Below are 26,240 nucleotides of genomic sequence, written 5' to 3' on the forward strand. Positions count from 1 at the left end.
GTCTCTACTAAAAATACAAAAAAAAAAAAGTAGCCGGGCATGGTGGTGGGTGCCTGTAGTCCCAGCTACTCGGGAGGCTGAGGCAGGAGAATGGCGTGAACCCGGAAGGCGGAGCTTGCAGTGAGCCGAGATCGCACTACTGCACTCCAGTCTGGGTGACAGAGCAAGACTCCATCTCAAAAAAAAAAAAGAAAAAGAAGTCACAGCCGCGCTGAATCTGAAGGCTGAGCAGTGAGGAATAGGCCAGGCAGAGGAAGAGGAAGCGGGAAGGGCATCACAGACATGGGGCAAAAGCCCAGGGGATACCCCACATCCAGAGATAGAAGCATGGCCTGGTGTGGGTGTGCCATGAGGCTGGCTGCAGGCGGCATGTCGTGTGATGGCAGGGAAGCGGGGACATTGTGCAGTGGGGGCCTGCAGTGCAGAGGCAGTTGTGAAGTCAGAGGCTAGCAGAGCTTGCTCCAGGGAAGCTGGGCTGCCGTGGTCAGTGGACGTTAGCTGGGAGCAAAGGGGGAGCCATGGGAAGGTTTAAGCAGGGGATGGATGTTATTAAATTTGTCCTTTAGAAAGCCCTGGCCCAGTGCCATGGCTCACGCCTGTGATCCCAGCACTTTGGGAGGTAAGGTAGGAGGACTGCTTGAGCCCAGGAGTTTAAAGACCAGCCTGGGCAACAGTGAGAACCTATCTTTACAAAACATTGCTTGGCATGGTGATATGTGCCTGTAGTCTCAGCTACTCTGGAGGCTGAGGTGGGAGGAACACACACCCAGGAATTCGAGGCTGCAGTGAGCTATGACTGTGCCACTGCACTCCAGCCTGGGTGACAGAGTGAGGCCTTGTTTCAAGAAAAGAGCCATGGCTGGGCGTGGTGGCTCAAGCCTGTAATCCCAGCACTTTGGGAGGCCCAGATGGGCGGATCACAAAGTCAGGAGATCGAGACCATCCTGGCTAACATGGTGAAACCCCGTCTCTACTAAAAAATACAAAAAACTAGCCGGGCAAGGTGGCGGGCACCTGTAGTCCCAGCTACTCGGGAGGCTGAGGCAGGAGAATGGCGTAAACCCGGGAGGCGGAGCTTCCAGTGAGCTGAGATCTGGCCACTGCAGTCCAGCCTGGGCGACAGAGCAAGACTCCGTCTCAGAAAAAAAAAAAAAAAGAAAGAAAGAAAAGAGCCTTAGCTGCAGGCAGGGGAGGGTTGGGAGCATGGAGAGCAGGGAAGAGGAAACTTTAGGTGTGCAGGGAGAGGAGGCAGTCCCAGGCCCAAGGCATCGGCTGCAATGGACAGAAGTTAGACAGACTGGAGCGATGCTGATGGGCCAGAATTCAGGGCTCGGGTCTGTCTCAGCTGCGGGTGAGGGTGGGGATGAAGGGTCAAGCATGAAACCCTGGCTCCCAGGCTGCTGACTGAGAGACACAGATGTGACCACACGGCTGAGGACATGGTAGAAGCAGTCTGGCCTCTGTGTCCCCACCGCGGAGACAGCAGCAGGCTGGGACGGTGGAAGCCAGCCAGCACAGCTTCCTTGGCCCCAGGACTCCCTGGTGGAGGTAGGCCAGCAAGGGCAGCTCCTGCAGACAGCGCCCCACCCTCAGAACAAGCCCCCCGCCCCCCCCGGCCCAGCCCCGGTTATGGTCACCAGTGGCCCAGGCCCAAGAGGACAGTGGGGCCCAGAGGCCAAGCTGCCCGCCCAGCGAGCCTGGCGGGCCTGTGAATGAAGATGTGTCTCTTGCCAGCAGTACCAGCACCAGCTGGGATCCAGCACCCAGCAACAGCGGCTGTGCATGGAAAACCTGGAGGAGACCAGGCTGTCTGGGCACAGGGTGGGTCTTGCAGCCGGCGCCGTAGCCAGAAGGGAAGTCAGGGGGTCCCTGCTCTTGGCCTGTGTCCCTGGAGACGACATGATGGCATCATCCTCTCTCCAGCGCTTCTCTGAGGTTAGGTGGTCAAAGCCACATCGCATGGGGGCTGGGACACCAAAGGGCTGCCTGGGGGCCCGTGGAAGAGTCTGGGTGGGCCGTCGGCACCCCCTTGCTTGTGGGGTAGCCTGGTTCTGATTAACAGCTGGGGTGGGAGCGGTTAACACAAAGAAGTAAGTCAGGGACCTTCCGGCCCTCCCACCACAGGCGCCTCTGCATGGGTTTGTTCCAGAGCTCACCAGCACAGTCAGTTCTCTGTTACTGCTGCCCCCAGGGCACATAGTAGGAGTTCAGTGAGGGCCAAGATTGAGCTACTTAGTGGAGGACAGACCGAGGCTTAAACACACCCCCTCCCCAGGCTCCCCTTCCGCTCGTCCTCATCTCTGCAGCAGCGGAGAGACCCCGAGCTGCCCCCCAGGCGTACCCAGGAGGAGCCACTACTGTGAGGTTTCGGGGGAGTTCGTTTCCCCACCTGCAACACCAGCCTCAGGTCCCTGATGCCCCGTGACACTCACGCAGACACTCGTGGGCAGCCTCAGCAGTGCCCCGGGCCCACGGACGGTCCTGGAAGAAGGGCAGGCAGCGCTCACAGTCTATGCCGGTGGTGTTGTGCTGGCACCGGCAGGCCAACTGGCCCGCCGCGTCGGGGCCACACTCGCTGGCATGCCCGTTGCACTTGCACCTGGGAAAAGACAGGGAGGAGGAAGGGGACCCGCAGGTGCCGGCAGGGCAGATAAGGGGTTAGTCACCAGGTAGCCCCTGTTTGCAGGTGTGAGCCAGACTCCACCCTCAATCTTGGCCCTCACTGAACACCTATGTGCCCTGGGGGCAGCAGTAACAGAGAACTGACTGTGCTGGTGAGCTCTGGAACAAACCTATTCCGTCTTCACCAGCCTGTTACCACCCCCATATAATGGATGGGCAAAGTGAGGCAGGGAGAAGCTGCCCAAAGCCACCAGCTAGCAAGTGCCCACCACAGAACGCTTCTACCTGGCAGGAGCCCCACCTGGGGGCTGAGAGGGACCCAGGAAGAAGTCACCTTAGCCTCCCGAGTGGAGAGTGAGCCGGCAGTCACAGCGGCACAGGTGTGGGGGGCTGAGGGGACCGCCTCCAGCAGCTATCCCTTAACGGTGTCCCAAAGGGCAGGAAAGAGGATACCCCAAACAGGGACAGCCCCCGAGTCCCTCCAAATCCCCTGTAAGTCTATGTCTGATATGGTTTGGATCTGTGTCCCCACCAAATCTCATGTCAAACTATAATCCCCAGTGTTGGAGGTGGGGCCTGGGTGAGAGGTGATCGGATCATGAGGTTGGAATTCTCCTGAATGGTTCAGCACCCTCCCCGCTCGGCACTGTAAAGTGAGTGAGTTCTCATGAGATTTGGTTGTTTAGCAGTGTGTGGCACCCGCCCCTCCGCCCCACCCTGTCCCCTTCTCCCTCTCTTGCTCCTGCTCTGGCCATGTGATGGGCCTGCTCCTTCTTCACCTTCCACCATGATTTTAAGTTGTAAGTTTCCTGAGGCCTCCCCAGAAGCCAAGCAGATGCCAGCACCATGTTTCCTGTACAGCCCGTAGAACTGTGAGCCAATTAAACCTCTTTTAATAAATTACCGTCAGCTGCGCGTGGTGGCTCATGCCTGTAATCCCAGCACTTTGGGAGGGCAAGGCGGGCGAATCACCTGAGGTCAGGAGTTCGAGACCAGCCTGACCAACATGGAGAAACCCAGTCTCTACTAAAAATACAAAATCAGCCAGGTGTGGCAGCGCATGCCTATAACCCCAGCTACTCTGGAGGCTGAGGCAGGAGAATCGCTTGAACCCGGGAGGCAGAGGTTGCAGTGAGCTGAGATCGTGCCATTGCACTCCAGCCTGGACAACAAGAGTGAAACTCTGTCTCAAAAATAAATAAATAAATAAATAAATAGCCATCTCAGGTGTTTACAGCAGTACAAGAATGGGCAAATACAGCATCTTTGAGAGCAGCCCCGGCCTGTGTCCCCATTCCACACCCAGGGTCAAGAGATGGGTGGAATCAGGCAGGAACAGGGGTGCCCTGGGACCCCGCGGCATGCTCAGCAGAGCCTGACTCTGTGAGTGATTGTCCCTGTCCCAACCACTGTCCCTGTCCCGAGCTGTTCAGAGGCCATGGCTTCTGCCCCTGGCCAAGGCAGTAGCTTCTCCCTAGAGCCTCACCGGAGGTGGGAGGGACATTAGTGTCCCCATTTCACACAGGAGGCATCAGGCTCAGGCCTTGGAACTGACAGATGCTAAGTGGCTGAGCTGGACCTGAAGCCCGTCCTCGCCGACTCTACGTGGACCCTTAGCTCCTGGACACTCCTCTGTGGCCACTCGGTGGCTCCCCTAAGCCACATTCCACGCTCTACCCTCAGCGGGTGTTGACCAATCGCCAACTGCTGTTGGGACTCCAGGTGCTTTAGCTGATGTGGGGACACAGTGTGTGGTAGGGCACGCGGCACGGCTTCCACTCAGGGTCCAGGTTAGGCAGGCAGCACCCCAGGGTTTCTTGGGGTGAAGCAGGCGCCAGGCAATCCTGGGACAGTGGTCACCAGGGAAGTGACAAGGGACTGCCCCTGCCTTGGAGGGGATGCTGCAACCCGCCCTCTGACCCGGGAAAGGAGACTGAGACCCCACGGGCTCCACTGTGAACACAGGTTGTTGGGGCCACCTGTCCCCTGCCATGAGCAGTCAGCTGCGGTCTGAGGGTCGTCTGGCTCTGGCAGCTGGAACCTGGATGTCCTCTGGCCCAAAGTTCCCTGACAGCAGGCACTGGAGCTCACGGCCGCCTTCCCTGGGGAGCTCCTCCCACTGACTCACATAGGGGGCAGGTTGGAGCAGGGGGATCCTCATGGCCGTAGGGGCTCTCAGTGACGAGCCCTGGCCTTCCCTGGAGCTCACACACCCAAAGCAGGCATTTGAGCCTCATGCTGCCCCCTTCTCCATCTCTCTAATGCCACCCAAGTGCCTCTGAACTGTGGAGGCCCAGAGTCCGGTGTCATCCCCGCTCCCCACTCCCAAGGCCCATGGTTCACACACAGAGCTGTGTTTCCATCCTCAATTGCGTTCAGACCCATGCTCCCCCAACCCCAGCCCTCTGGTCCAAGCTGCCACCTCCCACCCTGATTCCTGACATTCAACTTCCTCTCTCCTCTTATCCGCCCCACTTGGCTGTCAGGGGTTTGGGGGTGTTTTAAAAATCTGACTGTTACTACCCTGACCAAATCCTTCCACAGCTTCCTCTTGACTGCCGGGTGAGGCTAAACCCGCCCAGGCCTCGACACTCTGCCAACCTCTCCACGTCTGCCTGCCTACCCTCCACCCAGCCACACTGGCCGTCCCCTGGTCCTCAACCCCAGCCTTCCCACTCCCGGGTCCCGTCTGCAGCGCCAGCTCCTGTCCTCCCTGAGCCCAGGCACATGCTCTCCCTTTCCTCCCCTTCCTTGTCATCCTGGCGCGGGCTGATGTGTTCACTGGGGAGCAATCTGATCAGTGTCTGCCGTCCCCATGTGACTGGGGCAGGAAGGCACCTGTTTTCCTCTCTCCTTTCAAAGAAACCTGAGAAACATTGACATGGAAGACGTTTGTGCCTCCCTTGTCCCACAGCCCTCCCTGGGCACCCACTGCCAGGTGGCCATGTGCAAGACAGGCCCTGGGACTTGAGGTGAGAGATGGGCCTCTTCCTCCTGGGCAGCCCCTGCCTCCTAGAGGGGCCAGATGTTGGAGGAGAGACAAACTGCCCAGGGCACTGACGGGTGCTAAGGGTGTGTAGGACCAGGACCAGGACCAGGGGCCAGAGAGGAGCCAGTAATATTCCCATACTAGAAAGGGGAAGGGGGCTGTGGCTCATACCTGTAATCCCAGCCCTTTGGGAGGCCAAGGCAGGCAGATCACCTGAGGTTGGGAATTCAAGACCAGCCTGACCAACATGGAGAAACCCAGTCTCTACTAAAACTATAAAATTAGCTGGGCGTGGTGGTGCACGCCTGTAATCCCAGCTACTCCGGAGGCTGAGGCAGGAGAATTGCTTGAACTTGGGAGGTGGAGATTGCAGTGAGCTGAAACTGCGCTACTGCCCTCCAGCCTGGGCAACAAGAGCAAAACTCCTTCAGAAAGAAAGAGAGTGAGAGAAGGAAGGAAGGGAGGGAGGAAGGAAGGAAGTGAGGGAGGAAGGAAGGAAAGTAGGAAGAGAGGGGGGGAGGAAAGAAGGGAGGAAGGGAGGGAGGGAGGAAAGAAAGTAGGAAGAGAGGGAGGGAGGAAAGTAGGAAGAGAGGGAGGAAAGAAAGAAGGGAGGGAGGGAGGAAAGAAAGAAGGGAGGGAGGGAGGAAAGAAAGAAGGGAGGGAGGGAGCAAAGAAAGAAGGGAAGGAGGGAGGAAAAAAGGGAGAGAGGGAGGAAGGAAGGGAGGGAGGGAGGAAGGAAGGGAGGGAGGGAGGAAGGAAGGGAGGGAGGGAGGAACCTCCAGGCTGAGGGGACAATGGGCACCAAGACCCAGTGTGTCTGGCACATGGCAAATCAGCTGATGCAGGGGACCTGGCAGGAGGTGGGCTGGGTGGGGAACCCCAGGGCCTTGAATGGCAGGTGCTCCCTCCCTCTCCCCTGGGGCACACCTGGCTTCTGTGCCCCCACACAGCAGCCGCCTTCTGCTCTCGGGTCTGGGTCCTGGAACTCTGCCTCCCTTCTCCCGCCTACCTGCCGCCCACAGAGAAGTCGGACACGGCATAGTAGTAGGACTGGAGCACCTTGGGGTCCTTGAAGATGTCATCCCCAAACGTGTTGAGCCGGTCTAGAGAGATGAGGAGTTCGGTGCTGGTGACCCACTCCTGGGGCAGAGGGGAGAAGGCGCCATCAGCAGGTTCTTGAGTATTTAGTATTTACCCCTATCACTCTGCTGGCAGGTCCAGCTGGCTGCCCCAGGGGCTCCTGGGACACAGGGACAGGTCAAGCTCAGGCCAGTTCTGAGAATGCTGCAGAAATAAGGAGGCTGTGCTTTGGCGGTCACCCCAACCTGGGTGCTAGGCCACCGACTGGTGCAACTTCAATGTCTTAGAGCCTTCATTTTCCCATCTGTGAAATGGAACAAAAATAGCACTTCCCCTACAAAGGTGTCTGGAGGAGGGTAGCCAGTGTCAGCGCTGGCTGTGAGGTTGGGCCCATGCTCAGGAAGCAGCTGAGGTTTGGCAGGGACAGGGGTCGAAGCAGCCCACTGAAGACCCCGCTGTGCAGGTCACCTGGCTTTTCCCAGGGGCTCCTGCACCCCATTCCAGGGATACAGCTGGGGGACGGTGTGCCCCCGCGACCTTCTCCCCTGCTCAGTGAGGCCTGGCGTGCAGCAGGCCCTGGGTTTCTTGGCTTCTCACATGCTGAGGGTCAGGCTGTTGTGGACAGGTCACCTGCCCCAGGTGACATCTCTTCCACGAGAGCAGGGACTTGTGGCCCCTTGTTCTCGCTGCTTCCCCAGCTCTGGGCTCTGCCTGACCCTAGCAGGCGCTCGAGAAATACCTGCTGATTCCTGAATGAGCAGCTTCCCCACGGAAGAGCGTGGAGGAAACAGAGTCGGGGAAAACCCACGTGAAGACTGATATTTTCATTTGCCTGCTGTTACCATCAGCAGCAGCGGCTCCAGCTGAATATTAATCAGCGTTTTGATTCCGCCCAGGAGCCCCTGCTTTAGCAATCAGGCCCATCAGTACAGAAAATGAGCTCCTGGCAGGTCGTCTTTTTGCCCCAGCGTGACTCAGGCCTGCAGCCCCTCCTGCTCCCCCACAGCTCGGCAACCGGAGCTACCGCCAGGCACCCGGGGACTCTGCTGGAGGATGCCTCGGCTGAGAAGAGGGGTCCAGCACCCAAACACTAAAGTGGCAGTGCGCAGGCCCGGATCACCCCAGGATGCACTTCCCAAAGGTCAGCGTGCATTCAGGGATCTGGTTAAAGTGCAGCTTCTGATTCAGAGGTCAGCGGTGGAGCCAGGGAGCTTGCATTTCTAACAAGTGCCCAGGTTCTGATGCTGCCGAACGAGGAGCTAAGGCCTGGGGTGGGGAAGCCCAGCAGTCCAGAGCTGAAGGCACCGCGACGCTTCCTTCTCCAGAAAAAAGTGCCACCTGGAGAACTCAAACCAACTGGATGTCAGAGCTAGGAGGTGCAGCGGCTACTGACACATATTGTGTGGTTAGCGCTCAGGCCTCACAGTAACCCTGGAGTACGTATTGTTATTAACCCCATTTAGAGATGAGGAGACTGAGGCTCAGATAGGGTAACTTGCACGGCCCATGCATGGCAGAGCCGGGATTCTGGTCTACCTGATCCCAGGGTCCCAGCTTTAACCACTAGGTTGGTCTGCCCCAGCTGTGTCTACCCCAATGCCCTTATCATGCCAGTGGGGCCCAGAGACAGCAATGACCTGCCCAAGGTCTCCTGCCTCTAATTCCTGGCCTGTGACCCAATCCATCAGTCTGCAAGGACAATGGCAGTAAAGGAGTGGGATCAAAATCTCTGGGACATAGGATGGACACTGGGAGAGAGAAGCCTTAGCCTCAATTGCAGGGGGCATGTCTTGGTGCCTTAAAGGTCATTTTAGGGCCCGGCACCATGACACATACTTGTAATCTCAGCACTTTGGGAAGCCGAGGCGGGCAGACCCCTTGAGACCAGGAGTTCAAGACCAGCCGGGGCAACATGGCGAAACCCCGTCTCTACTAAAAACACAAAAATTAGCCAGTGGGGTGGCGCACACCTGCAGTCCCAGCTACTTGGGAGGCTGAGGTGAGAGAAATTGCTTGAACCTTGGAGGCAGGGGGTTGCAGGGAGCCAAGATCGTGCCACTGCACTCTAGCCTGGGCAACAGAGTGAAACTGTCTCAAAAAAAAAAAAAAAAAAAAAAAAAAAATCATTTTAGGGCAAGCCCCACTGACCCCAGGCACTGGAACTCCAGCTTAAGCTACAAGTAGGTGCTGGAGTTGATTCTGGATGGATCCCAGGACTCAGGCCGTGGTATGAAGGAGAAGCAGGAGGTGGACAACTTGGGCTGTATGTCCAAGGGGTGCTCAGGCGGCCACTCAACTCTGGCGGTCTTACTCTGCAACAGCCAGGTCGGCCTTCTCCTCCAAAGTCCTAGGCCGCTCCATGGGGGTCAGAGGGGCCCAAGACCCAGCAGCCACATCCTTCCTTCCAAGCTCTGTGTCCTCTGAGAAAGCACCTGCCCCCTAAATGTGTCCAGGGGAGCATCAGGAGGAAAGAGCAAGGCGGACTTGCCTCTCTTTGTCCTGCTTTGCTCTTAGTTTCTTTTTTTTTTTGAGACGGAGTCTCGCTCTGTCGCCCAGGCTGGAGTGCAGTGGCCGCATCTCAGCTCACTGCAAGCTCCGCCTCCCGGGTTCACGCCATTCTCCTGCCTCAGCCTCCCGAGTAGCTGGGACTACAGGCGCCCGCCACCTCGCCCGGCTAGTTTTTTGTATTTTTTTTTTTAGTAGAGACGGGGTTTCACCGTGTTAGCCAGGATGGTCTCGATCTCCTGACCTCGTGATCCACCCGTCTCGGCCTCCCAAAGTGATGGGATTACAGGCTTGAGCCACCGCGCCCGGCCTCTGCTCTTGGTTTCGATCCAGAAGCAGCAGGGGAGACATTTCTCAAAAGATCATCTCTCCATCAGGGACAGTGTCCAGAACACACGAGGTAACGAGACAGAAAACCTCCAATGGCCAAGGATGTCCCCGGGGTGGTGGCTGCACAGACGCAGGTGGGAGCAGGGGCTGGCCCTCCCTGCCTGTCTTCATCTGATCTCAGCTGACGTTTTCTAACCCACAGAGCTTTGGAGCCCATGGAGAAGAAATTGTAATTTGTAAACAAAATCATGGTGACATGTGTACATTTTTAGTGGGATAAGCAGGGCCTGGAGGTCTGCAGATGTGGTTCTGTGTGATAAAGGATTTGGCTTGCCTGAAGAGGGGCCTGGCCCTTTGCCCTGGACCCAAGGGAGTCACCTCCATATCCTTGGATGTCCCACCTGGTAAGAGTGACTTCCCTTGGCCACACTACACAGTCTATGCCGATAAATTGATTTGCGGTGGGGGCCTTGGGCCACACAGAATCGGCTTCACCTCTGGAGGGGCTGGAGACAGGTCAGCCACACAGGCGGTCAGCTGTGTCTACACTGCCAACCTCCAGTAAAAACACTGGACTTCAGGCCAGGTGTGGTGGCTCACACCTTTAAGCCTAGCACTTTGGGCGGCTGAGGTGGGAGGATCGCTTGAGCCCAGGAGTTCGAGACCACCCTGGGCAGCATAGTGAGACGAGGTCACTGTCTAAGAAAAAAAAAAAATGGCCGGGCACGGTGGCTGAAGCCTGTAATCCCAGCACTTTGGGAGGCCAAGACGGGCAGATCACGAGGTCAGGAGATCGAGACCATCCTGGCTAACACGGTGAAACCCCGTCTCTACTAAAAAAAAAAATACAAAAAACTAGCCGGGCGAGGTGGCAGGCGTCTGTAGTCCCAGCTACTCGGGAGGCTGAGGCAGGAGAATGGCGTAAACCCGGAAGCGGAGCTTGCAATGAGCTGAGATCCAGCCACTGCACTCCAGCCTGGGCGATAGAGCAAGACTCTGTCTCAAAAAAAAAAAAAAAAAAAGATTACAAATAAAACTCTGGCCTTCCAGGTTGGCAGTACTCTGTGCACACGGTCACACGTGGCTCTGGGGAAATACGTGCTGTGTGTGTGACTCCACTGCATTGGGAGAATAGCTGGACGCTCAGAGCCTGGTCCCTCCTGTCACCTGGCCGTGCGCCTCTCCCCTGGCTGATGTTAGCCGGTAGCCTTTCATTGCAAAAAATTGCAGCTCTGAGCCTCACAGCTTTTCTGAGTTCCATGAGTCCTTATAGTGAATCACTAAACCCAAGGGTGGTCCTGGGGACCCCGGCACAGCCGGCTCCACGTGTTCTCGTGCTGCACATTGCTGGCAGGATGCAACTTCTTTTTGGGTCTTGGTGTCCCCTCTGGAAGCAGGATTCTAACCCTGGTTCCCTCGTTATCCCAGATGGGCAAAGGAGATGCTCTGAAAGTCTGGAGGGGAGGAGAGGGCAGGTTCCCCGGGTTCAGACACATCTTGGGTCCGAACCCCGGGAAATGGACTAGAGCAGCAGTCTCCAACCTTTTTGGCACCAGGAACAGGTTTTGTGGAAGACAATTTTTTCCACGAACAGGGTAGGCGGTGGTTTGGGATGAAACTGTTCCATCTCAGGCCATCAGGCATTAGATTCTCATGAGGACATGCAACCCAGTTGCTCCTGGGAGAATCCGATGCCACAAGCAGCTGATCTGACAGGAGGCGGAGCTCAGGCTGGAATGCTCACCTGCCCGCCGCTCACCTCCTGCTGTGACTCAGTTCCTAACAGGCCTCGGACCAGTACCAGTCTGCAGTCAGGGGCTGGGGACCGGTGGACTGGAGAGCTGCCCAACACACTTATGTGTAGATGAACAGCTATGGACACACAGTAACGCGGACACAGATGGGTGCCAATACCGGCAGGTCCACACACCTGGGTGGACCTGTGTGGGCTGAACTGGAGGGCCCTGAACGGACCGACGTGGCCACAGGCCTGCCGTCCTCTCTACCGTGAGGACAAGGACGGGGAGCTGTCATGCACGCATATCTCCAGAGCATGGGTGGGTACGCCCTACGTGCCAAGCACCACACTGGTCACAGTGTGTGCCTTCCCACCACCCTGCAGCGGTCTCTCCAACGTGGCAGCCACAGGCCACATGTGGCTATCTAAGTTAAAATGTATTAAAATTAAATAAAATATAAAATCCAGTTCCTCAGCTGTGCTGGCCACATCTCATGGTGGCTGGCGACACCACATGGGACAATGCAGCTAGAGGTGCTTTCCGTCATCACAGAAAGTGCTGCTGGTCAGCCGGGCACAGTGGCTCATGCCTGTAATCCCAGCACTTTGGGAGGCCGAGGTGGGTGGATCCCTTAATGTCAGGAGTTCAAGACCAGCCTGGCCAACATGGCGAAACCTTCGTCTCTACTAAAAATACAAAAAAGAATCAGCCAGGCGTCGTGGCAGGCACCTGTAATCTCAGTTACTTGGGAAGCTGAGGCAGAATAGCTTGAACCCAGGAGGCGGAGGTTTCAGTGAACAGAGATTGCGCCACTGCACCCCAGCCTGGGCGACAGAGCAAGACTCAGAAAAAAAAAAAACAAACAAAATAAACATGGGGTTTTGCAGGTCCCCCACCCTGTGTGTCCTGGCACATCAGACCCTCCTACTGCCATGACCCAATCCCAACCCCGTCCCGACGCCCCAAGCCCCACTCCTCTCTCACCTGCAGCCCAGGGCTCTCCTCGAAGTTGTAGGCGCTGGGCCGGCCCTCCAGGGTGGAGAAGGCCACATTGCCCCCACTCAGCGGGGAGATGTCGCTGAACTCTGAGGTGCAGAAGGCCACGCGCTCATCCTCGCCAGGGCGCAGGTACTGGCCCTCGGGCCGGCCGTAAGTCTTCTGACAGGAGGCACTGTAGAACTGGTAGGGCTCCCACGGGCCGTCGGCGCGGCTGCGCTTGTAGATGGCGAAGCTCTCAGGGCGACTGGTGTGGAACTTTAGCCTCACATACGTGATCTCGTAAGCCTTCCCTGCAGCCAGGAAGACAGGGCCCATTTTATGGAAGGGGTGGGAGGAATGGAATCCTGGTCCAGGGAGGGCAGACGGCTGTACTGCATGCACTAGCGTGGATGGATCGTTGGAAGCTGTCTAGAGCTCGGGACAGGGCATGCCACCCTCCATTCGTGATGCCTGTTGGGGCACTGGGAAGGACAATGCCCGCATGCTTCCCAAGTATTTGCTGTTCCTTTTCCGGGTCAACTTGCCACCCTGCACAGGAATCTCCGTTGCAACACCCCTGATAGGCAGCCATCTCTTTTTGCTCAAGTATCTCCAGCAATGGGATGTTGCCACATTCTAAGAAAGCCTGCTCTACTATTAGAAAGTTATTTCTTTTACTGTACCCCACCAAAGCCAATCCTTGCACTGTGCCTTCGGCCTCATTCCCTTGCAATGACTACAGATCTCCTAATCCTCACGAAATCCTCCCTGGACCCCTTATTGCTCCAAGTTTCTATCTTCCAAATTTCCCAAGACAGGTGTAAATCCACTGCCCCACAGCCTCATCTCCCAACTCAACCTCCAACCTACTACAATTCAGCTTCTCTGGGCCACTCCACAGAAGACACTGTACTTGCAAAGTCACCTCACTCACAGCCCCCGTGGCCACAGCCAGGGGCCCCTGATCACGCCTCCTTTCCTGGGCCTCTGATCATGCTCGTCACCTCGAAAGTCCCCTGGGGCCTCCACCTGCTCTCCTCTCCCTTGCCTGCCTTGGCCTCCTCCTGAGCCCCTCTGCTTGCTCCCTGAACCCCCAGCTTCCAGCGGCCTCTCCCTTCCCTGGGCTTTAGCCCCACTCCCCCACATGCCCCCGACATCCAGTTGGGGGATCTGCAGGCTTTAGGCCCCTGCCTGCCCTGCGCTCCACCCTGGAAGCGTCCTCAACAGCGGACCTGACTGCATCACAATGACTCAGCTACCCTGGGGTAGGAAGGGTGGCTGTGGTAGAGGGAAGGGGGTTCCCAATTCCTCCTCTTCCCTCATGGGATGTCAACGGGCAATGCCTAAAAAGAGAAAAACCCCGACGCGGCAGTGCAGGCACAGGGCTGGGAGATAAGGATGCATCAGGGAACAGAAACGGCTCAGACAGTCAGGCGGAGAGGGAGGCTGGGGTGCGGGTGCGGGAGAACTGCCGTCTTCCACAGTTCGAGCTGGGAAGTATCTGGCGTCTACGCTGAGAGTGGGTATGATTTCAATAATGAGAAGGAAGTACAGCCTGAATTTAAAAGGCAATTTCCCCACTGCCTGAAATGCCAACATCTCCCCCTACCCTCCTACGTTAAGGACTCCATCCAGGTACCCCCTCCTCACAGAAGCCCAACTCAACCTTAAGCCCTAATCCACACCTCTGACATCCCCCCAAGACAGGGGAGGGGGCCTCCTGCAATGTGACCCTACAGCTAGCCTCCTGCAGAGTTACCTGCTCAGCGGTGGCTCCCCACCCTGGACAGAGCTCCTCATCGTCGGCACCAGGTGTCTCTTTGGTAATCTCTGCCACCCCAGAACCTAGCAAGGTGCCTGACACCTGGCAGGCATTCACTGAGTGCTGGTGCAGGAACGAATGAATGAAGGGAAGAATGGCCCATGCAGGGAGTCCCTCCTGCATCTCTATCGTTGGCAGTAGCCTCTCACTCCCCAGAGCAGCACAGAACTCACCCAGTCCCCTCCCCATGGCCGGCTTTCTATTCTCTGATCCTTCCATCCCTGGTCCCAGAGACCCCCAGGAGGCTGCCCACTGACATCACCATCTTCCTTAGGTGTCAAGGACAAGCCACCCTAGTCCTCTGCCAAAACATCTTCACTCTAGGTAAGAGCTAAAAGGCTGGGTGCAGTGGCTCATGTCTGTAATCCCAGCACTTTGGGAGGCCGAGGCGGGTGGATCACCTGAGGTCAGGAGTTCGAGACCAGCCTGACCAACGTGGTGAAACCCCATCTCTACTAAAAATACAAGAATTAGGCCGGGCGCGGTGGCTCAAGCCTGTAATCCTAGCACTTTGGGAGGCCGAGACGGGCGGATCACGAGGTCAGGAGATCGAGACCATCCTGGCTAACACGGTGAAACCCCGTCTCTACTAAAAATTGGGTGGCGCCTGTAGTCCCAGCTACTCGGGAGGCTGAGGCAGGAGAATGGCGTGAACCGGGGGGTCAGGAGCTTGCAGTGAGCCGAGATCGCGCCACTGCACTCCAGCTTGGGGCACAGAGCAAGACTCCGTCTCAAAAAAAAAAAAAAAAAAAAAAAAAAAAAAAAATACAAGAATTAGCCAGGCATGGTGGCGGACGCCTGTAATCCCAGCTACTTCAGAGGCTGAGGCAGGAGAATTGCTTGAACCCAGGAGGTGGAGGTTGCAGTGAGCTGAGATGGCGCCATTGCACTGCAGCCTGGGCAACAGAGCGAGACTCTGTCTTTAAAAAAAAAAAAAAAAAAAAAAGGCCGGGCGCGGTGGCTCAAGCCTGTAATCCCAGCACTTTGGGAGGCCGAGATGGGCGGATCACGAGGTCAGAAGATCGAGACCATCCTGGCTAACACAGTGAAACCCCGTCTCTACTAAAAAAAAAATACGAAAAACCAGCCAGGCGTGGTGGCAGGCGCCTGTAGTCCCAGCTACTCAGGAGGCTGAGGCAGGAGAATGGCATAAACCCGGGAGGCGGAGCTTGCAGTGAGCTGAGATCCGACCACTGCACTCCAGCCTGGGCGACAGAGGGAGACTCCGTCTCAAAACAAACAAACAAAAAAGGCTAAAACTTCTTTCTTAGAAGAAAACAGAGGAGTAAATATTTGGGACTTTGCGCTAGAAGAGCCTTCTTAGAAATGACACCAAAAGCACAGGTAACAAAAGAAAAAATATATAAGCTGGACTTAATCAAAACCAAAACTTCTGTCCTTCAAAGAATACCACTGAGAAAATGAAAAGGCAACCCACACAGTGGGAGAAAATAGTTGCAAATCATATATCTGATAAGGGACTTACCCAGAATATATAAAGAATACTTACCACTCAAAAAGACAACCCGATTAAAAACGGGCAAAGGGGAAGTAGATTGCTTGAGCCCAGGAGTTCGCAACCAGCCAGGGTAACATGGTGAAACACCACTTCTACAAAAAATATAAAAAATGAGCCGAGCGCGGTGGCCTGTGCCTCCAGGCTATTTGGGAGGCTGAGGTGGGAGGACTGATTGAACCCAAGTGGTTGAGGCTGCAGTGAGCCATGATCACACCACTGCACTCCAACCTGGGCAACCAAGTGAGAACCTGGCACTCTAACCTGGGCAACCCAGTGAGACTCTATCTCAAAAAAGAAAACAACAAAAACGGCAAAGGTTTTGAATAGACATTTCTCCAAAGTGGATATATGAATGGCCCAGAAACACAAGAAAAAAATGCTCCACATCATTGGCCAGCAGGGAAATGCAAGTCAAAACCATAATGAGATCCCCTTCACACCCACTAGGCTGGCTAGCGTCGACAGAGATAATAACAAGTGTTGGTGAGGAAGTGGGGGCATTGGAACCCTCATATGCCACTGACGGGAATGTAAAATGGGGCATCCACTTTGGAAAACAGCCCAGCAGTTCCTCAAAATGTTAGACATGGGGTTATCAAAGGACCCAGCAATTCCACTCCTCAGCATATACTCAAGAGAAATGAAAACACATAACATACATCCACACAAAACGTACATATGGATGTTCACAGCAGCTTTCTTTGTATAACAGCCAAAGAGTGGGAACAACTCCAATGCCCACCAACTGATGAATGAATCAATAAAACGTGGTATATCATATGATGGAATATGATGGGGCTACAAGAAGAAATGAAGTGCTGACATAAGCAACCACAAGAATGAACCACGAGAACATTACACTAAGTAGCAGAAGCTAATCACCAAAGACCACATCTTATGGGATTCCACGTAAATGTCCAGAATAGGCAAATCTACAAAGATAGGAAGAAGACAGGTGGTTGTCACAGGATAGGGGTTCAGGATGGGGATTGGTGGGAAACAGAAAGTGACTGCTAATAGGTACAGGGTAATAAAGGTGTTCCAAGCCGGGCTTAGTGGCTCACACCTGTCATCCCAGCACTTTAGGAGGCTGAGGCTGGAGGATCACTTGAGCCCAGGAGTTTAAGACCAGCCTGGGTAACATAGCAAGATCCTGTCTCTATTTATTTATTTATTTTTGCAATGGAAGTCTCGCTCTGTCGCCCAGGCTGGAGTGCAGTGGCGCGCACTGCAAGCTCCGCCTCCCAGGTTCACGCCATTCTCCTGCCTCAGCCTCCCAAGTAGCTGGGACTACAGGCGCCCGCCACCTCGTCTGGCTAATTTTTTGTATTTTTAGTAGAGACGGGGTTTCACCGTGTTAGCCAGGATGGTCTCGATCTCCTGACCTTGTGATCCACCCGCCTCAGCCTCCCAAAGTGCTGGGATTACAGGCATGAGCCACCACACCCGGCCTACAAAAAATAAATAAATAAGAACAAATTTTAAAATTAGCTGGGTGTGGTGGCTTGCATATCCCAGCTACTTGAGAGGCTGAGGTGGGAGGATGGCTTGCCCTCAGGAGGTAGAGGCTGCAGTGAGCCATGATTGTGCCACTGCACTCCAGCCTGCGCAACAGAGTGAGACCCTGTCTCAAAATAAGTAAATAAATAAAGATATTCTAAAGTTGATTGCGGTGAGGGCTGCACAACTCTGTGTATATATTAAACACCACTGGATTGCATAGTTTAGATGGGTATATTATATGGTATGGGAATTATATCTCCTAAAGCTGTTATATATACGATATATGTTAACTGTGGTGTTATGACAGATATCAGTTGTTGGGCTGGGTGTGGTGGCTCACGCCTGTAATCCTAGCACTTTGGGAGGCCGAGGGCGGGGAGGATCACTTGAGCCCAGGGGTTTGAAACCAGCCTGGGCAACATAGTTAGAACGTGTCTCTATACAAAAAACAATATATATATATATATATATATGTGTGTGTGTGTGTTTTTTCATCCACAGCTCCTGGCTTATGACTCCCACAGCCCTCCTTATGGTCTTTTGTTTGCATGTTGGGTGTGTTGGGCCTCAGGGGCAGGCCTCTGCCTTCTCCTGCCCTCCTTTCATTCTAAAGCTCCCCCACCTTTCTGTGAGTCTTAAGACCCTCCAAGAGAGGGTCCCACCCTATACCCAGGGGAAGCTATGCTGATGCATGAAGCATCCATAAAAAGCCAAGGACAGGATTCAGGGAGCTTCTGGATGGCTGAACACAAGGAGGTTTCTGGAGGGTGGCACCCGGCGGGGGCATGGAAGCTCCCGCCCCTTCACCGTTCCTCACCCTGCTCATCTCTTCATCTGCGTCCTTTGCAATAGTCTCTATAATAAACCGGTCCATCTGTTACCCTGAGTTCTGCGAGCTGCTCCAGCAAACCGATTGAACCCAAAGAAGGGGTCATGGGAACTTGAAGCTAATCTGTCAGAAGTTTCTGAGGCCTTGACTTGCGACCGGTGTGTGTGGCGGAAGACAGCCTTGGGGACTGAGCTCTCAACCTGTGGGATCTGATGTTATCTCTGACTAGATTGTGTTGGAACTGAATTAGAGGACACCCAGCTGGTACCGCTGCTTGTTGTGTGGGGGAAAACCCCACGCATTTGGTCTCAGAAGTCTTCTGTGTTGACGATGCTTGTGGTCTGAGAGCAGAGGAAAAATACATTTTGAGGAGTTTTCCCCTACACAGTTTTTTTTATATATATATATGTATAATTGGACCTCACATCCATTAGGGTGGCTATTATAAAAAAAAAAAAAAAAAAAAAAAAAAAAAAAAAAAACAGAAAATAACAAGTGTTGGCAAGGATGTGGAGACATTGGAACCCTTGTGCACTGTGGGTGGGAATGTGAAATGGTGCAGCCGCTATGGAAAACTGGTGGTTCCTGAAAAAACTAAAAACAATGCATCTATTTGACAGCCCCAGAGCAGTTACTGTCTGCTAAGGTTTCCACTACAGATGCAAAAAGAGCGTCCCTGTGCGTTCTCTCTGACTGCTGTCTGCTTTCTGTGGCAGCCGAGATCGAATAGAGGAATACAGGAAAAAGCACGGAGAGAGAATTTTTGCAACTCAAGAATAGCCTTGTAAGCAGTGAAGAGCCTGTGTCACTCCAAACAAGAACCTACAATGGGCCAGGCGCGGTGGCTCAAGCCTGTAATCCCAGCACTTTGGGAGGCCGAGACGGGCAGATCACGAGGTCAGGAGATCGAGACCATCCTGGCTAACACGGTGAAACCCCGTCTCTACTAAAAAATACAAAAAACTAGCCGGGCGAGGTGGCGGGCGCCTGTAGTCCCAGCTACTTGGGAGGCTGAGGCAGAAGAATGGCGTAAACCCGGGAGGCGGAGCTTGCAGTGAGCTGAGATGCGGCCACTGCACTCCAGCCTGGGCGACAGAGCGAGACTCTGTCTCAAAAAAAAAAAAAAAAAGAATAGGTTTTTTTTTTTTTTTTTTTTTTTTTTTTTTTTTTTTTTTTTTTTTTTTGCCATAGGATCCAGTACTCCCACTTCTGGGGATATACCCAAAAGAATCAAAAGCCAGACTCCACGTTTGTGTTATATGTATTTGGGGGAAAAAAAATAAAGGCATCTTCCTTCCTCCTCTAGTCTCTCTATGCACCAAAACAAGAAGCTGGTGAATCACCTCCCTCCTCAGCGAGTGACCTCAGTATTCTCCAGATCACTAGCTCATTCACCGGAATATTCCTTGTGTTTGCCCTCCTCTCTGTCATTCTCTCAGCCCCTCATCTGTTCCCTGACTTATTGCAATGGTCTGGAATGCCCTGCCACCTCTCTTTGCAAACGTGTAGTCATGTCTCAGTCATGTTTCAGCTCAGACTGTACCTCGGAATCCTTCTTAACACAAAGCCCTAGGCAACAATCAATCCAAGGAAAACTGTTTGGTCTCCCCAGGTTAGAGGAGCACTTGGCAATCTTTTTGTTTTTTCAGACTTGGCAATCTTGATTCATATTTGGGGCTTAGACTTAGTGCCAAGATGGGAGGGCTGTGATGGAGCCTAGCCCTGGTTCAGCCAGGGTCTTGTGGTATCTGGTGTCATGGCCATGGGGAGTCCCCAGCTCCTCACAGGGAGTCACCACACCCAGAATTGCCAAGAGTTCGCCTGGGAGAGGAAGAACAGGAACAGTGGGTGGCCAGATGGGGCTCAGGGACCCTGCTGTGTGTGTGACTCCCTTGTAGGCTGGGAGCAGCTCACCCGCCTGGTTCTAATGCTTGAGGTGGGCAGGGCAGCCTCACCCATGCATTCCCAGCTCAACTTTCCACCCTAGCCCTTCCCGCCCCACTCACAGGCCACTATTCCCCAGATGGCTCTAATTAAAGGGCTTTGTTTTGTTTCCATTTTCCCAAAATAAGCCTCTTCATACTGAGCTCATTCTGCTTGGTCAGTGCCGGATGTGGGCTGGCTTGATTTTTATGACTGTCCTGGTGTCATTCTTGATGGGCTTTATGTTCCAGCTGGCTGGAGAGGATGCAACTTGGCGCTCCTGCTGTTTGGCTTGGGCGGTGTGGGGCGGCTGGTGGGGGATGCTCTGCTGTGCCCAGCTGCTGGCTCAGCCAGCAGGTGAAGACCGGGAGGGGGGCGGGTGGGACCTCCATGTCTCCATGGGCACCAGAACCCCCTTCACCCCCTTCCTAGGCAGTCCCTTCTCTCTGGGGTCCCATGGACTCCTGAGTAGGAGGGTGCCCTGGTTTTGAGCCGTGACTTTGGGCATGACATTGAGGAAGTCCTTCTCCTCCCTGAGCCTGACTCCTCACTAGTAAATGAAGCGTTTGGGGATCTCAGCCATACAGTGCCTGTAAAGCACTTGGCAAAGCACCTGGCACACAGCAGGTGCCTACTAAATGCTGGCTATTGTTTTAAACACAGACTCATGCAGGGATCATGACTCCCAGGCACACTTGGGACAGTGTCCCATACTGTCAGGACTACCTGCTGTCTCCACTCTCTCACTGGATTATAAACTCCTTGAAGGTACAAATCCTGCCTCGAATCTACTCATTCATCTGGCAAGCATTTATTGGGCACCTCTTGTGTGCCAGGTACCATGCTCAGCAATAAGGATTCATGGCACCTGCCCCAAGCGGAGGTGACAGGTGGGAAGAGAGAGGCAGGTCTTGTTTTTGTTATTGTTGTTTGTTTGTTTTGAGACAGAGTCTCACTCTGTTGTCTAGGCTGGAGTACAGTGGCACAATCTTGGCTCACTGCAACCTCCGTCCCCTGAGTTCAAGCCATTCTCCTGCCTCAGCCTCCTGAGTAGCGGCGATTACAAGCATGCACCACCAAGCCTGGCTAATTTTTGTATTTTTGTAGCGATGGGATTTCATCATGTTGGCCAGGCTGGTCTTGAACTCCTGACCTCAAGTGATCTGCCTGCCTCAGCCTCCCAAAGTGCTGGGATCAGAGGCGTGAGCCGCCGTGCCCAGCCGAGACAGACAGGTCTTTATAGAACAGGCCAAAGTAGCCCAGGGAGGCTGTGGGAGCACCAACAAGGCACTTGAACCTACGGTTTCAAGGATGAGCAGCCATTAGCCAGGGATGGTGAGGAGAAGGTGCATTCCACACCAGGCAGGATGTTGGCAGAGCTGTGGCCACCTCGTGGTGAAGCCTGTAGTTCAGGCTGGCAGGAGCATGGAGAGGGAGGAGGTGGTGAGAAGTAAGTTTGGGGCATGTGGTCTAGTAAGCTGGTGGGATGAGCAGGGGTGCATGGGAGCCAGACAGGTGAGGAGAGCAGAAGGAACAGAATTCTAGGCACAGAGAATAGCGTATCGGGCGGCCTGGAGGTGATGGAAGCCAAGTGCTCCCGAGCAGTGTCACCACCAGCTAACAGTTGAGGATGACACCTTGGCTTGGCTTTCCTGATAGGAACACAGCTGTCTCAATCACCCAGAAGCCTCATTAGCCCCTGGAGCTTGTGAGGGGCTGGGCTAGGGCTGCAGGTTTTTTTTTTTTTTTCTTTTTTGAGATGGAGTCTCGCTCTGTTGCCCAGGCTGGAGTGCAATGGCATGATCTCAGCTCACTGCAACCTCCGCCTCCCGGGGTCAAGCAATTCTCTGCCTCAGCCTCCTGAGTAGCAGGGATTACAGGCACGTGCCACCACGCCCGGCTACTTTTTGTATTTTTAGTAGAGGCGGAGTTTCACCATCTTGGCCAGGCTGGTGTTGAACTCCTGACCTCGTGATCCACCCGCCTCGGCCTCCCAAAGTGCTGGGATTACAGGCGTGAGCCACCGCGCCCAGCCAGGGCTGCAGGTTTTAATTCTCGTCGCTGTTTAAAAGATCTTGGGGGCCGGGCATGGTGACTCACACCTGTAATCCCAGCACTTTGGGAGACCGAGGCGGGCGGATCACCTGAGCTCCGGAGTTCGAGACCACCCTGGGCAACATGGTGAAACCTCGTTTCTACTAAAATACAAAAAATTAGCCGGGCATGGTGGCACGCACCTGTAGTACCAGCTACACGGGAGGCTGAAGCACAAGAATCGCTTGAATGTAGGAGGCAGAGGTTGCAGTGAGCCGAGATCGTGCCACTTCACTCCAGCTTGGGCTACAGAGTGAGACTTCAACTCCAGGAAAAAAAAAAAAATTCTTGGGGCCACTCCTTTCCCAGCCTTTTGGTTGCCTTTGGAAGAAACCTTTTCATCACAAAGGAGGGATTAAGCTGCTTTTATTTATTTATTTATTTATTTACTTATTTAGTTAGTTAGTTTTTGAGATGGAGTCTTGCTTTGTTGCCCAGGCTGCACTGCAGCGGTGCATTCTCAGCTCACTGCAGCCTCTGCATCCCGGGTTCCAGCGGTTCTCCTGCCTCAGCCTCCTGGGTAGCTGGGATTACAGGCGCACACCACCATGCCTGGCTAATTTTTGTATTTTTAGTAGAGACGGGGTTTTGCCATGTTGACCAGGCTGGTCTCGAACTCTTGACCTCGGGTGATCCGCCCACCTCAGCCTCCCAAAGTGCTGGGATTACAGGTTGAACCACCACACCCGGTCTTTTTTTTTTTTTTTTTTTTTTTTTTGAAATAGAGTCTTACTATCACCCAGGCTGCAGTGCAGTGGTCTGATCTCGACTCACTGCAACTTCTGCCTCTGGTTCAAGCGATTCTGCTGCCTCAGCCTCCCAAGCAGCTGGGATTATAGGCGCCCACCACAATGCTTGGTTAATTTTTTTTTTTTTTTTTTTTTTTTTTTTAGTAGAGACGGGGTTTCACCATGTTGGCTAGGCTGATGTCGAACTCCTGACCTCAAGTGATCCACCAGCCTCAGCCTCCCAAAGTGCTGGGATTACAGGCGTGAGCCACCATGCCCAGCCTCTAATTAACTCTCGTAACAAAAAGTCCCGTCTGTGTCTCTGTGGGAGATATTGCTGATATTGCTGCGTCTTCTCTCACCTCCTGGTTTGGCAAGGACGGAAAAGCCGGGATGTTTCCTATGGCGTGAGGCTGCTCCTTTGCATGAAGTCCCAGTGACTGCCTTTTTCCGATCACGCTTCTAGCTGCCAGCTACCTTTTAAGTGGCTCCAAGCTCCCCTCCCGAGAATTGTCTGGCTGCTAGATGTTTACCAAGGAGTCTGCACCGGCGACCCACAGCAGCCCGCGCACAGTATCCTTTAGCGAATGCACATCTGGGCCAGTCGCCCACCTGGTTCCAAGACGCGAAACTTCTGCTCCAAACGGACACAGACACCAGGCCGCCCCCAGATCCGGACTCTGTTTGCTCCGCACGCTTTCTTTTAAGGGGTTGGGAGTTACGATGCCAAGCTGTGCTGCACCAGAACTTTGAAAAACATCTTAAAACAAAACATAGCGATGCGGGTGCTTTAAAAAAAAAAAAAAACTGTAGCAATGTGTTCTCTCCAGTTTTTAAATTAGAACAAGCTTCATGAGAGAATATTGGGAAAATGTAGAAACACGAAAAATGGAAGAAAAGTCGCTGCAAGTCCTGAGGACAAACACGCTTTTACCAGTTTGATGTCTTTCTTTTTTGCCTACTCTTTAGGGATTTTAAAATATAAATCTGATGATTCCACATGTACCAACTTGTGTCTTTTTCTCCATTCAACATTTTGACTTAAGCGCTCCCTGTGTATTACAAACCCTTTGTCAGCTGTTGCACTGAATGGCTCCAATCACCATGTGAATTTATGTCCTACAATTTACTTAACTATTCCCTTATGGTTCCAATTTTTCCCTACTATAAAGAACGCCTCGATGAACATTTTCATGCATTAGGACCCTTCCCTTATTTTAATTCCCAGAAGTAGGATTCCTTTGCCAAAGACCAGGAATATTCTAGTGGGTCTTCATCCATGTCACCAAGCTGCCTTCCCACAGGGCCAACATGTACTTCTCCCCAAACCTTCTTTTATTGTGGTGAAATACGCCTAACATGACACTTACCATCTTAACCATTTGCACAGCTCACATTGTTGTGCAACCTTCACCACCATCCATCTCCAGAACGCTTTCATCTTCCCAAATTGAAACACTGTCCCCATGAAACACTCTCCACTGCCCCTCCCCCAGCCCCTGGCAACCAGCATTCTACCTTCTGTCTCTGTGGATCTGACTATCCCAGGGTGCCTCTCATATCAGTGGAACCCTGCAGTATTTGTTCTATTTTGACTGGCTTCTTTCCCTTAGCATACTGTCCTCAAGGTTCATCTGTACTGTGGCTCTATGAGAATCTCCTTCCTTTTCAGGGCTGAGTAATATTCTACCGGATGGATGGACCACATTTGCTCTTGCTCATCATTCACCCCTTGGTGGACACTTAGGCTGCCTCGGCTTTGGCTACTGTGGAAATGCTGTTATGGGCCAGGTGCCATGGCTCACGCCTGTAATCCCAGCACTTTGGGAGGCTGAGGCGGGCAGATCACCTGAGGTCAGGAGTTCGAGACCAGTCTGGCCAACACGATGAAACCCCATCACCACTAAAAATACAAAAAAATTAGCCAGGTGTGGTGGCGGGAACCTGTAATCCCAGCTACTCAGGAGGCTGAGGCAGGAGAATTGCTTGAACCTGGGAGGTGGAGGTTACAATGAGCCAAGATTGCACCATTGCACTCCAGCCTGAGCAGTGGAGCAAGACTCTGTCTCAAACAAAGAAAAAAGAAAAGAAAATGCTTCTATGCACACAGGGGCCCTTGCATAGCCTTTGCTCATGGGGGCGCTTGCATGACATCCAGAGTGGTCGGTGTTGAGGAGGCTGCTCAAATTACCCAGTCAAGGGCTCAGGTGGAGACCGAGCCAGGGCGAAAGGTGCAGGTGGAGTCCTGGATGTCGATGATGATTTAAATAAGCAAAGCCAGGGCATGAAGTGGGCAAGGGCACAGCTGCTGGGAGGGCTTGCCTGGGACAAGGGGCCACAGGGAAGGGAGGCAGACCAAGCAGCTGGAGCCTGGGCAAGGGAGAGCAGGGCAGGGCAGGGCAGGGCTGGGCCGGGAGGATGGCAGCACTGCCATGAACGCCGTGGCTTAGGAGTATGGGAGGCACCTGCAAGGCTGGGGGTCCTTCCTCCATGAATTCCTCACTCCCTCGCTCTCAGCAAGGAAACACAGTGCCATCTTGCAACCCTGGGGTTCACAGCCCAGCCCCACCAATTCCTGCCTCTGTGGCCTTGGGCAAAATACCTGAACTCCCTCAGGTTCACTGGGCAAGTGACTGCAATGTAGTGTCTCGGTTTCCCCATTTGCAAAATAGGCATAACAATAACAGGGCTACATGAACAAATGCCTTGGAAGCACTTGGAACAGTCTCAGGCATGAAGCATTCGTTCAACTACATTTTTCTTTTTTCTGAGACAGGGTCTCGCTCTGTTGCCCAGGCTGGAGTGAAGTGGTGTGATCACAGCTCACTGCAGCCTCGAACTCGTAGGCTCCAGTGATCCTCCCACCTCAGCCTTCCAGGCAGCTGGGACTACAGGCACTTGCCCCCATGCCCGGCTAATTTTTTCATTTCTATTTTTATTTTTGTAAAGACAGGGTCTCACTTTGTTGCCCAGGCTGACCCTGAACTTCTGGTTCAAGGGATCTTCCTGTCTCTGCCTCCCAAAGTGCTGGGATTACAGGTGTGAGTCTCACACAGCCTCAGTGAAATTTGAGCTGCTCTTCCATTCATTCGCCTGACCAACCTTTACCCAGCACCCTGCGCAGTAGGCAAATGCAGGCTGGGCGATAGGGTACAGATGTGAAAACAGGCATTCCCTCTGGCAGCTCAGAGATAGGGATGGACATAAACAAACCAAGCCCTCATGCAGTGTAATCCAGACTCTGGTGGAAGGAGGATTAGGGGCTGCAAGGATGCACGGGCAGGCCCTCTGCCCAAACTTGGAGGGGCGAGGGGCTTTCCAGAGGAGGCACCGCTAAGCTGAGTGGGGCAGACAGGCATCCCCAGGGCTCAGCACAGGGATTGGCAGACATGCAATGGTTTTGTGGATGAACAAGACGTGAGTTAGGCTGAAGGTGGGAGGAGAAGTGTGCCGGGCAGAAGCCACAGCACATGTAAAGCACTGGAGGAGAGATAGTGCCTCGGCCCAGCCAAGGCCTTGCTGGAGGGCAGTGTGGGAAGTGGACAGGCATGACGCGGAGGCCATGGGAGGCTGCCTACA

The 26,240-nt window shown here is 53.9% G+C and overlaps 2 protein-coding genes and 1 non-coding gene across 3 annotated transcripts in view; 1 reads left to right on the plus strand and 2 right to left on the minus strand.

The window, feature by feature from the left end:
• The window catches only part of AIF1L (allograft inflammatory factor 1 like), an 803,784-nt gene that overhangs the window by 90,427 nt on the left and 687,117 nt on the right, over positions 1–26,240 (minus strand). The gene's annotated exons all lie outside the window — the stretch shown is intronic.
• The window catches only part of LAMC3 (laminin subunit gamma 3), an 89,721-nt gene that overhangs the window by 58,208 nt on the left and 5,273 nt on the right, over positions 1–26,240 (minus strand). The window contains exons 2-4 of the mRNA XM_050759713.1: positions 12,250–12,554; positions 6,621–6,751; positions 2,433–2,599 (exon numbers count right to left, since the gene is read on the minus strand). Of these exons, the coding sequence (XP_050615670.1) occupies positions 2,433–2,599; positions 6,621–6,751; positions 12,250–12,554 (603 nt within the window). The remainder of the gene's footprint in view (positions 1–2,432; positions 2,600–6,620; positions 6,752–12,249; positions 12,555–26,240) is intronic.
• Positions 18,520–18,658, plus strand: LOC126938170 (small nucleolar RNA SNORA31). The gene has a single exon (XR_007719996.1). It is a non-coding gene; the product is annotated as a small nucleolar RNA SNORA31 (small nucleolar RNA).

This window comes from Macaca thibetana, chromosome 15 (genome assembly GCF_024542745.1).
Source record: "Macaca thibetana thibetana isolate TM-01 chromosome 15, ASM2454274v1, whole genome shotgun sequence".
NCBI lineage: Eukaryota > Metazoa > Chordata > Mammalia > Primates > Cercopithecidae > Macaca > Macaca thibetana.